Raw genomic sequence first — 12,518 nt, 5'->3', positions numbered from 1 at the left:
AAACCACCATACTCAATCAGCCAGTTAACCCTGATTTACTTATTTGGCCCAGAAGTAGACCCCACCTTGGAAAAATTAAAAAGGATACAGAGACTGCAAAGTCTATGGGGGCTCTACAGTTGCAGCAGTTCAGGTGTGGTTCTTTTCGTCGCTCCAACAATAGAGGAGCTTCCAGAGGCCAGGTGTCCCAACAGACACAGTACAGTAAAGGAGGCACGCAGACCACCTACAACAAGAACAATAGGGGTGGCTATCGTGGAAACAGCACCAAGGACAGAGGTCGTGGAAACAGCTCCCGATCTTCCGCCACTAACAAACCGTGACATCTTGTCACTACCCCCCCGACCATATGACACCGGTCGGGGGGAGACTACAACAGTTCCTGCCGGTCTGGAAATCCATCACTACAGACAGGTGGGTGAGGCAGCTTATCCAGTACGGTTATTGTCTGGAGTTAACATCCACTCCACCCAACATACCCCCAAGACACCGTCCTATATCCGCAGAGCATATACTGTTATTGCAGCAAGAGGTAGTCCGCATGCTGCAAAAGGGAGCCATAGAGCTCGTGCCTGTGGAACAAAAAGGTACAGGGGTGTACTCGCTGTACTTCTTGATCCCAAAAAAGGACGGGTCCCTCAGACCCATACTGGACCTCAGGCCCCTAAACCAGTACATCCTGTCAGAACATTTTCTCATGCTCACATTACAGCAGGTTCTACCGTTACTCAGTCAGGGAGATTTCCTCGCAACACTAGATCTAAAGGATGCATATTTCCTTATACCGGTACACCCGTCCCACAGAAAATATCTCCGATTTACCATTCAGGATCAGCATTATCAGTTCGAGGTCCTCCCTTTCGGAGTAACAACAGCACCCAGGGTGTTTACCAAGTGCCTAGCGACAGTGGCTGCACACCTACGGAGACAGAACATTCCCGTCTACCCTTATCTGGACGACTGGCTTATCCAAGCAAGGTCGACCCAGCAATGTGCCGCCCACATGTCCCACACCATTCACCTTCTTCACAATCTGGGGTTTTCACTGAATTATCCTAAGTCCCACCTTCAGCCCGCCCACGTACGGCACTACTTTGACGCGACAATAGACACTCTGGCAGCCAAAGCACAGCCAAATTCAGTGAGGATCAACAGCATGCAATTGCTAATACGGAAATTCAAACCACAACTCTCGCTTCCAGCACGAGTGTTCATGCAGTTGATAGGCATGATGGCCTCCTGCATCTTCGTAGTCCCGCTTCGCGAGACTACACATGAGTCCGCTTCCGGAGTGCTTAGCACGTCAGTGGAATCAGGCTCACGGACAATTGAAAGACCTAGTGTTGGTGACCAGTCGCGCATACAACTCTCTGCATTGGTGGAACCCACAAAACCTTTGCAAGGGCCGACCGTTCCAGTAGCCTGTGCCACAGATTATACTGACGACGGACGCATCTCTCCAGGGATGGGGAGCTCATGTACTCCACTACACAGTGCAGGGACTATGGACAGCACAGCAGAAAAAGATGCACATCAACCTTCTGGAACTGATGGCTATCTTCATTGCAATGAAAGCATTCAAAGTACATTTGTGCAACAAGGTAGTGTTGATCCGGACGGACAACATGACGGCCATGTACTACATACAGAAACAGGGAGGTACACACTCCACAGTTGTCTCATCTGGCTCAGAGCATGTGGAAGTGGGCCATTCAGAGAAACATCTTCCTCATGGCAGAACACCTCCCAGGCAAGGACAATCAGATGGCGGACCTGCTCAGCAGGCACAGCCAACAGATGCACGAGCGGGAGATACATCCATCAGTACTCCAACCGTACTTCCAAAGGTGGGGTCATCCAGAGATAGACCTATTCGCCACAAGGGAAAACGCAAAATGCCAAAGCTTTGCCGCCAGGTTCCCACACCCACAGTCGCAGGGGAATGCGATATGGATGAACTGGTCAGGCATATTTGCGTACGTTTTCCCCCCAGCACCGCTAATACTGCTAGTGGCACGCAAACTGAGGCAACACTCATGACTCTCATCCTGGTTGCTCCGACGTGGGCATGCCAACCATGGTACACCACGTTTCTAGAACTCTCCGTAGTACCGCATCAAAGGCTGCACCTCACACCCAAGCTTTTGACGCAGAGCCATGGCGACATCCAGCATCCAGATCCGCAACAGCTCAACCTGGCGATCTGGCTCCTGAGGTCTTAGAATTTGGCTACCTCAACCTGCCTCCTGACTGTATGGATATCATAAGGGAGGCGAGAAGGCCCACAACTAGAGCATGTTATGCGGCAAAATGGAAGCGATTCGTCATTTATTGTGCCAACAACGACATTAATCGGCTAGATGCATCTACTCACAACATTATCTGTTACATATATACAAATGCAATCTGGCCTATGCTTCCATACGTATACATTTATCCGCAATAGCAGCTTATCTCCAAAACAGGCAGCATCTCTCACTTTTCTGAATGCCTGCCATCAAAGCTTTTCTGGAAGGGCTCAAACGAGTTATTCCTCCCAGACACCCACCGGCACCTGTATGGAACCTCAATGTGGTCCTTACCAGGCTGATGGGCCCACCTTTTGAGCCTCTACACTCATGCGAGATACAATTCTTAACGTGGAAAGTGGCTTTCCTAATAGCAATCACATCGCTACGACGAGTTAGTGAACTTCAAGCACTTACTATCCAAGAGCCATTCATACAGATTCACTCCAACAGGGTGGTCCTACGCACTAACCCTAAGTTTCTGCCTAAAGTAGTTTCACAGTTCCATATGAATCAAACTATAGAACTGCCAGTGTTCTTCCAGAATCCAGATTCAGTAGCAGAGAGAATGCTCCACACACTAGACGTCAAAAGAGCTCTAATGTACTACATAGATAGGAAAAAAGATTTCAGGAAGACAAAACAACTGTTTGTTGCCTTTTCACCACAACACAAAGGCAACCCCATTTCAAAGGCAGGTATAGCCAGGTGGATCGTTAAGTGCATACAGATTTGCTATCAAAAGGCTAAGCTCACATGAATGATTCACCCAAGAGCCCACTCAACACGAAAGTTAGGGGCATCCATGGCTTTCCTTGGAAACATTCCTTTAGAGGAAATCTGTAGAGCAGCCACATGGTCTACCATACACACATTTACCAAACACTACTGCATAGATGTGCACTCCAAACAGCAGGCAGCTGTAGGACAGGCTGTTCTAAAAGCACTTTTTCAGACTGCTGCAGCTGGCATGGGCAGCCGCCGCCATTAGAGGGACTGCTATATATTCTATGCACAGATATGAATTCAGCAGCCCACATGCCTTGAACCGAATATGCTACTTACCAGTATGCATCTGTTCTTGGCATGTAGGGCAGCTGACATTCATATCGCCCGCCCTCCTCCCCTTCGCCTGTAGCGGCTGCAGCACTCAGAATTACTCTTAGCATGGTCATCACTTACTGTACTACACTCCATCTCTGCCACAATGGCGAAAAACAATCTGAGGATGGAGAGGATGCCCATGCGCACTGTAGTCCAGGGGAGGAGCCACCTATCTCGTGATACTTCGAAGACTCTTCCAGGACAACAATGTGCAATCATCCGGACCCAACACTAAGCGGCGATCTATGCACACATATGAATGTCAGCAGCCCTACATGCCAAGAACAGATGCATACTGGTAAGTAGCATATTCGTTGCAATCAACTGCTTTACCCAATATGACAGTCCGTCTTTTAGAATTAACTAGCTTTCAGGCAGTTTTTTCCATCTCAGTGACTATGACCATCTGTTTTGAGTTCACCTTTCGTAAGTCGAGGTAGAGAACAAAAGTGAGGACAGCAAAAACCGGGGGCAGCCGCCCAGGAGTGCACTGTGGGGTTGGATGAGGGAGGGGCGAGAAGCACAAAGTGACACTGACCTAGGTGGCCCCGACTGCCGTCCTACCTCCACAGACCACTGCATGTTGCCCCTGAGCATACACGGTAAGGGTCTGTTGGGGCCACGGATTCGGAGAAGGCAAAGTACCAGCAATTGAGACTGATGCTTGCCAGGGCTTGAGAGACTTGCATTCCAACACTGGTCCAGTGTAATGTAAAATAGAGAAGTCTGTTCCTGTGGTGATCTTTCCACACTGCCATAGGTGCAGCTGTGGTTGTTGTGACAGTCTTCACAAGGGTTTATCATGTACATGGGGGAGCTACTCCAGGACCAACTGGAGAGCCATGCTTAGCACCCCCAGCTACAATAACCCTGAAGCGAGAGGGGTAAAAAAAGCTGCAATGTGACCAGCTACTTAGTACTGCCCCTGCAAGTCCTTCTGACCCAAATTTGAAGACAATTGAGATGTCAACTGTACTCCTTTTATAACCATGCAAATCTCCCTTGACAGGTTACCTGAAAGCAGAATCCTGCCTGGAAGCATGAAGGATAATTTCTGGGAAATGGGTGACACCGGTCCTTGTGGGCCCTGCAGTGAGATGCACTTTGACCGGATTGGGGGTAGGGACGCGGCACACCTTGTCAACATGGATGACCCCAATGTGCTTGAAATTTGGAACCTGGTGTTCATTCAGTACAACAGGTGAGCTGGAACCTATATTCCATGGTGGGGGTTAGCTTTTAATTATGGTTCTCTATTTGTGTTGCCCTTTGTCTGGTCGTTTGGTAGCCTGTGCACTTGTAGGGTGTGTCTGCTTGTTTTGGAACAAAGGTAATTGCCTTAAGATTAAGCCCATGCTGCTTTTTAACTGTTTTGTATGGGCATGCAGAAATTCTCTGATTAGTTGTTTGTGATCTTGGTCCTGCAGCTGTTCCACTTATTTGCTGCCAGTGTTTACACCGGCTCTTCTAGGCACTGTTTCACACAACCTCAAACCCCTGTCGCCCCTTCTCTTACCCGTGAAATTTGCAAAGAGGTGATAGCTTGTAAAAGAGGTTTGGACATTCTTACTTTGTCTTGCATTTATTCATGTTGAGCTAATTAAAAGCTTCTCTCTGTCGACGTGGGAATATGAATTTCAAATGTAATGGAAAGGCTGTCCATGAACAAAATTTCTCATGCTGCAGTTGGTAAAAAAACAATATGAAGAAATTAAATTGCTATGTATGTTTAATGAAATCTTTTCTGGGATTTCCAGGTGAAAATAATATGCCTTGAAAGTATGTTTGCATTTTCAAGCCTCTGCACTGTAAAAATGTCAGTTCTCTGTGTATCCAGTATGTCTTAAGGGCTAAACCTTGGATAGCAAAATCTGTTGCCAACTGCACAGCAGGGTAGATGACGTACATCAAATGAGACATTATTGAATAAAAGCTGTCTACGCCAAAGATGCATCCTTTTTTCTAACATCCTAGGGATTCTAAAGGTACCCAGGGTTTGTGGACTCCCCTGGAGGGGACCGAGAAATTAGCCAAAATGTAGCAGAATTTTGAATTTTTCTGGAAAAATTGGAAATCATTTCTGCAGAAGAAAGTGTCTGTTTTCCTGCAAATGGCATCAACGACAGGTTGTCGGTGCTAAAAACAGAATCTTCTCAGCTTTCAGGAACAGGTAGACTTGATTACTAAAAACATTTTATTTTACCAGTTTTGGCATTTTACCAGGAGATAGCTCAATTTTCCTATTTTTTGGGCTTTTAGCCTCCTTCCAGTTTGTGGTGTAAACGGGTGTGGAACCCATGGTGGGTCCCGGAAAGCTACGCATTTCTGGAAACTAGACAAAATTCTGGACTCAACAAGGTGTCATTGTGTAGATACTGCTAGGTTTTCATAAAGAAAGTTATAGTTGAAATTATAAAAATTTAAATTGAGTTGAAATAAACAGCCGTTTGTCACGTTATAATTGTAAACTTCTTACTATGGCAGATTTTCAAAAGCAGTATACAGTTACGTCTGCTGGACCCTTATTGTCGCGGGAAATATAGGCTTTGTAGGTTCTCTAAGAATCCAAGGTACCCAGAGCCAACAACTAAGCCACACCTTGCAATGTTTTTTCATTGTGTCCGACTATACAGCAATTCATATTGAAAATTATAAAGAATGGAAAAATGGTATGAAGGATAACTCTATATTTATGAAATGTAAATCAGAAGATGAGTTTAGGAGTAGTGGTTGTTTGTACATCTCTAAATGTATGGGTGCCCATACTGGCGTGTGCTTCAGAGGGTATTTTGTAAATGTATTTGTTACTTGTTTACATTTGAAAGCACAAACCTAGAGATATTCATTTGGTGATAACAAATGTTCTACTATTCTGTATCGCTCGATAAAAATGGTACACTGCTTGTGTGGCTGGACCTTACGCCTGGGACACAAAACACCCAAAAGTGAGACCTAGGAAACCTAAAATAAACCCAGCAGAATCCATAGATGTTTAGGTCTTGGCTGAGCCAGCGCCATGTGTTGCCCTGCGAGGCTTTTAGTAAGGGCTTTTAAATGCTAAACACATGCTCGTGCCTGTGCTTATTTTTTTTTTTTATCACCTGCAATTGGCCTTTGTATGCGTCTTTCTAAGAAAGTCAGCATGTAATTGGTCCAAGGCGGGTGCATGTCCCGCCTTCTCTGTCCCCTAGCCTAGGGTGCTCTGGAGCGAGCAGCAGGGCCATCTGTTTCCAATTATCGCAACCGCGAGACAGATGACGGTCGTGCTGGCCTTGGCATGTTTTTAGTGTTTTGCATGCACAACGAGTGTGCAGGTTTACAAACAACCACATCTGCACAAGCTGCTGTTGCCAGGTCGTTCCCTGCAACGCTCACTCTGTGATGTGAGACAGTGACCGTGCACTGTTCACTCTGAAAGGAAGGGAGAGAGCTGGCAGTGCTGGAATATTAGAGAGGGTCCCTGCACCGCTCACGCTAATGTAAAGTCATGAGCACTTGGCAGTGGTGAGCACCGGGCAGTACTGGAATGTTAGCCAGCATCCCCACGCCGCTCACTCTACCGCCTGCACTTCCCACTCTGTCCGAACCAAAAATCTGCAGGAAAGCCCGAACTCAGGGTTTAGCCACAGTCTCTAATGGGGGCCCCGTTCTGCAGGTCGCGCCCTTTTAAAACACCACCCTTTTCAGCAAGAGTCTGACATGTGACCGCAGCACAAGAATGACGATTGCTCGGGGCTTTGAGTGCTGCACTGGAGGAGCACAATCTGCAAACATGCGCTTTAAGACATATTCAATACAAATTGAAAGATGAAATATTACACAAAATACAAAGAGGATATGAATTAAAACACACCAGAATGCAACTGAAGGTATGCACAGGAAATTGGGTTTCAGAATATGTTAAAACGCAGACAAATTGAACTTTTTAATAACCCACCTTGAAGCAAAATGCGCGCTACATTTAGAATATATTAATATGTACAAACGACCATCTACCCACCACGCCACCAAGTGCACACCCAACGCAATTTTCAGGCAAATTAAAACTAAACATTAAGAATAGACTTGGATTTAGGTATACTTCACGATAACAAATAGCCCCAAGGGCAGGTATTAATGCGTACATATTTGCCATTCATTTGGAATGCCAATTTTAAGTAAACGTAGGGAAACGCTTATGAAAAAGTGACTGTCCACGTTCTTTATCACAGAGGAAAGTACAGCGCCCTGAGGTGCAATTCCCCTATAGCATCTCTGCTTCTAGGTTCCCCACTACTAATAGTAAGCTGCTTGACATGCAGGTGTTATAAAAGATATAAAACCCCAACAGCACGCCAGGGCGCAACCCTGGGTTTCGGCTGAGAACGTGTGTTCCCGTCTGTAGCGGGGGTCCCAACTACTGCGACCTGGTAGGTTAGTGTTCCCTAAAAACTCCAGTTCCAGCGGGGATGAGAATACTCACATCGCCCTTTGTTTCGGTGTGATGGCTCAGAATGTCAATGCGTCTGCTACTGAGAGCATGAAAGAGCAGCAGATCGAGGAGTGACTCATACCAGACAACCCTGTTTCACATGGGCCTGGTAAGGATACATGTGGTACAAACATAATTCTGGACCTGTAAAACACACCGGTGACTGCAGCCCCCAGTCAGATTCGCAGAGTGTTACAAACTAGGAGCTGGGAGGAGTGGTGAACCACTACCCAGACCCAATGGGTGAAGAGTTCCTTTCGGAAAAGAAGAGGGGGGAGATACGCCCTCCCTAGCTGTAAGTAAGTAAAAATGCATTAACCGTTAGATTAATTAAAATCAATACTGTAAACTGAGCACAAATTATCGTCCCTGCCCCGTCCCCACAAATCTCAAAGCAACTTAGTCCCACAGTTCATGTATCTGCTCGACTCATTGTTCATTTGCACTTGCAGAAAAAATAGCATCTGGGTGTTTTATAGTATGCGTCATTTCATTAAAATATCCTAGCATTTATTTTCTTAAAAAACATATGATGAAATATGGAAGACTAGATATAATATATTTGTAGTTACAAACAGCGATACTGTCCCCCTGCCTGAGCCAGGGGTCTGCTTCTTAGTCGCTTAATATGCTAAAGTGCATAGTGCAGTTTTAAAGTGCGATGTGCTATCTCCTCTGGCAAGATACCATACATTGTCTGCCAGCCAGTGCTCACCAGTAAGATTATTGATTCACAATCCGATCGGATGTTCTTGTGCTACTGATGGATGGCCCTTACGGTGTACTTCTTCTGCACATAATGGAAAGATGTTCTGCCGCCACCTAAGAGTAGTGAAAAGAACATTGTGCTGATTGAAATTACGCATCTTACTCTCTCGCTGACCTGAATCCCGTGGCTCAATGTGAAGCTCAGGTTAAGAAGCGCCCTGCTGTTTTCATTAGGTCTCACCTGTTCTAATTAAATTACTGTTTTCCAACCTCCACTCTCCTGTTATTTACGTCCACCTCCCCATAACAAAAACATGTATAACAAACAAGCATGAGAATAGGCAGGAAGAAGTTGCTAGCAGTGCAAGTACAAAAAAGTAGAAGACCTTTTTATGTTAAAATCTTTTTTTAAATCCGGTTTTTCATTTGTATATCATTTTGTCTTCGTTTCTATAAAGGTAACAAAAATGCTTAACATTTTATATTAAAACTTTTCAACATAATGCACAGCAGCCACAATGCTCTACAACATAGCCAAAAGTTCTGGCTAAACACATAAGGTCCCAAAGGAGAGACCTATTGGCTATGCCAACGCTTGTTTTATAAGCTGGTTAGATTCTGGGCACCTAGGGAACCCAGGACATCTTTGAAAACTAGCGTGAGGCCAGCGTGGTGAGACTTGTGTGGCTCTCACCATGTTTGTATACCCAGAACCCCTTGCAAATCTCTGCTTAAAAAACACATGTTCGAGGCATATGAGCTGTAGATCATATGCTTTAGCATAGATCGCCATCTGGTGTTGGGTCCTGATGTTTGCACTTTGTTTTTGTTCAAAAAAGTCTTGCAGTCACGAGGTAGGTGACTCCTCCTTTAGGTGATAGCGTGCATGGTCATCGACTCCATCCTTAGATTGTTTTGATTGTTTTTTTTCCGCCATCGGGTTCGGATGTGTATTGCTGCGCTCGGGTTCGGTACCGTTTGCGGATCGCTGCGCGCAATGTTCTACCCTCAATAGTGTTATCGATCGGGGTTCCTCATTTGACGCGCGTCGTCTCACTTTGAAAAACTTTCCATCGGAAAACTCGAGGCAGGCTGTCTGGCCTACCCGTGCCGACCGCGCTAGCAGTTGCTGGAACGGATTCCATTTAAGCTGTGTCCCGGGTGTCGTGCTAAATTTCCACGCACCGACTTGCACGAAGTTTGCAACCGCTGCTTGTCCCCGGAACACGACGAGAAGGACTGCGACGAGTGTCGATCATTCCGATCGGGAAAAAGTCACTTTCTGATTGTTGGGCTCGGCGCCACGAAATGCAGCATCAGAGCTACTCTATTACGGACATCTTCTGAAAAGATTCCGGTATCCAACATCCAGCTCAAGAGACAGAGGAAGAAGAGCAGATCGGGTCAGCATACCGAGAGTACAGATCCTCCTGCGCCCACTCCACATAAGGCAAAGGCTCCGGTCCCTCCTTCGCCCTTGGGTTCAGGTCGGCACCGACAAAACGTTTCTGAGGCCCAGCCCGGCTCCGAAACAAAAAGAGAAGCCTTCTGACTCTGGCTCGAGCCAGCCCTGCTCCGATACCGAACAGACACCTTCAGCAACAAAACATAAGAAAACTTCGGGACCGAAGATTCCACCTTCGAATCCGAAAGGCTCGGACAAAATCCTCCAAGGCCAAAGACTTGGAACTGAGACATTCCAAGGCCAGAGACTCTGAGCCGAAATCCTTCAAGGCCAGAGACTCTGAGCCGAAATCCTTCAAGGCCAGAGACTCTGAGCCGAAATCCTTCAAGGCCAGAGACTCTGAGCCGAAATCCTTCAAGGCCAGAGACTCTGAGCCGAAATCCTTCAAGGCCATAGACTCTGAGCCGAAATCCTTCAAGGCCAAAGACTCTGAGCTGAAATCCTTCAAGGCCAAAGACTCTGAGCTGAAATCCTTCAAGGCCAAAGACTCTGATCCAAAATCCTCGATGGCCAAAGACACTCCTATTTCTAATATATTCTGAAATATTTGCACAATTCATTTACTGTAATTTAAATTTAATTGTGCTAGAATAAAGCCTTCCCTTTCGCACCTCCCAGATTTTCGGATAAATCCTCATACTTTGTGGTCCGAGAAAGAAAAGTAAACACCAAGCTCCCTTGGAAGACCAAGCCTGAAATTTTACCTCTGTCGTGCACAGCAAAAGTGAAAAGACAAGAGCAAAACTTAAAGGTCTGCTTACAGAAAGCGAGAAGCTCGTGGAATATAGTAATCGGGCTGTGCTCCACAGGAGGGACAGAGACATTGACAGCATTAAATATTTATTTATTATTTATTTAAAGGCAGCAAATAGAAAGCAAGCAAATGTGAGTTACAATCCACAAAGCCCAATGGTAAGCAATGGTCTGTATGCGTTCTTAGGTCAGCTTTGAGAATGTCTCCAAGAGTCTTTATCCACCAGACAACTATGCTGTCTGGTAGGCTTAGATCCAAAAAGGATCTGTAATTTTGTAGATCTTATACATAAATAATTATGAATGTACAAGATTGTGCCAGTATCACTTTGTGGACAATTTCGGACAATAACTCGCTTTATTTAAAGCAACCTAATTTGGGTTCCTGTAAAAAGGTTGGATTTTGTAGGTGGAAATCTTAACATTCCCTTCTGAAAACCCAGAATTCAAGCAATACACAACAGCTTCTTGGCTTAGAGAATATAAGCCTCACAGTCTAACCCCTATTATCAAAGGGAATTTTATTGTGGTTTCAAAGAGTCTTGAGGATCATGTGTCTAGTCAGTGGATTTGAATCTCTGTGCATATACTTCACATCTCCATATATTTTTCAAGACCCCAAAGACTTTTCCCCCCATATTTTACTTCAACTATGTTTTGGCCGAGTAAAACTTGTTTGAGAGCACGCTTTCATAATGTATTAATTCATTTTCAATAATTCCCAAATGGCCTTCACAGCAGTGGACTGTTCACTTAATTAGGTTATTTCAGTCAAAACTTTATGTAGTAACATCAAATGTATCAAGTTTCTTGAGTAAGATCATAACTGTGGAACTTTTAATCTCTGATATCTTTCAAGATTATCCATCCTATTTGTATATGACATTTCATCTGACATACCTCCATGTTGTGTTTAAATATTCAATTACCTAGGTTTTAGCCAAACTCTTACACCCATAAACCTGACGCTGTAGGTCCACTAATCTCAAGTTCCCAAGCAAATTGAAACTTGGAAATATGCGCCTGGGGGACAGTGAATGAAATTTCTGTTGTGCTTTAGGAGACCTTGATGAACTTTTTTCTCCTTTCTAGGGAGTCCGATGGTACCCTAAAGCCTTTACCCAAGAAGAGCATTGATACGGGGATGGGCCTAGAGCGGCTGGTCTCTGTCTTGCAGACCAAGATGTCCAACTATGACACAGACCTTTTCATCCCTTATTTTGAAGCCATTCAAAAGGTGAGGTTATACTGTCTTATCCTCTGTTGCAGTAAGTAATTCTAAATGTCAGCCTTACATCCTAATGACAGTTTTGTTGCAGCATATGGCCAGAATTCTTTGAATAAGTGGACTGACATGGATTGAAAGGGCATTAAAGACTTAATAGTAATGTTAACATTCGTAGCATGTGTTGGCTGCAGATACACATGCTATGCACACTCGAGCCATCTAGTGTTGGGCTTGAACTCTACAACTTGGTTTTCTCAAAGAAGTATTTTTTTATTACTGACGTGACGTAGAGTCTCCTCTTCAAGAGAATGCACATGTTCAACGGCTCCATTTTTGGATTGATTTTGATCACCATTGGGTTCTTACGGATTGCGCCGGAGTTCCATGCATCTTCAGTGCCTTCGCGGCCCGCAGACACCTACCGGTTTCATAGCGTCTTAAACGCGACAAATCTAACTTCGCCGTGTCATTGCTAGACGTCAGTTTTGGGTTTGAGCGACA

At 45.2% G+C, this 12,518-nt stretch overlaps 1 protein-coding gene across 1 annotated transcript in view; it reads left to right on the top strand.

Annotated features, from left to right (window-relative positions):
- The window catches only part of AARS1 (alanyl-tRNA synthetase 1), a 336,551-nt gene that overhangs the window by 38,649 nt on the left and 285,384 nt on the right, over positions 1 to 12,518 (top strand). Inside the window, exons 5-6 of the mRNA XM_086945275.1 lie at positions 4,402 to 4,593; positions 11,882 to 12,026. Of these exons, the coding sequence (XP_086801401.1) occupies positions 4,402 to 4,593; positions 11,882 to 12,026 (337 nt within the window). The remainder of the gene's footprint in view (positions 1 to 4,401; positions 4,594 to 11,881; positions 12,027 to 12,518) is intronic.

This window comes from Lissotriton vulgaris, chromosome 12 (assembly GCF_964263255.1).
Source record: "Lissotriton vulgaris chromosome 12, aLisVul1.2, whole genome shotgun sequence".
In the NCBI taxonomy this organism is placed as follows: domain Eukaryota; kingdom Metazoa; phylum Chordata; class Amphibia; order Caudata; family Salamandridae; genus Lissotriton; species Lissotriton vulgaris.
The sequence above is the reverse complement of the archived record's forward strand: the minus strand, read 5'-3'. Positions and strand labels throughout refer to the sequence as shown.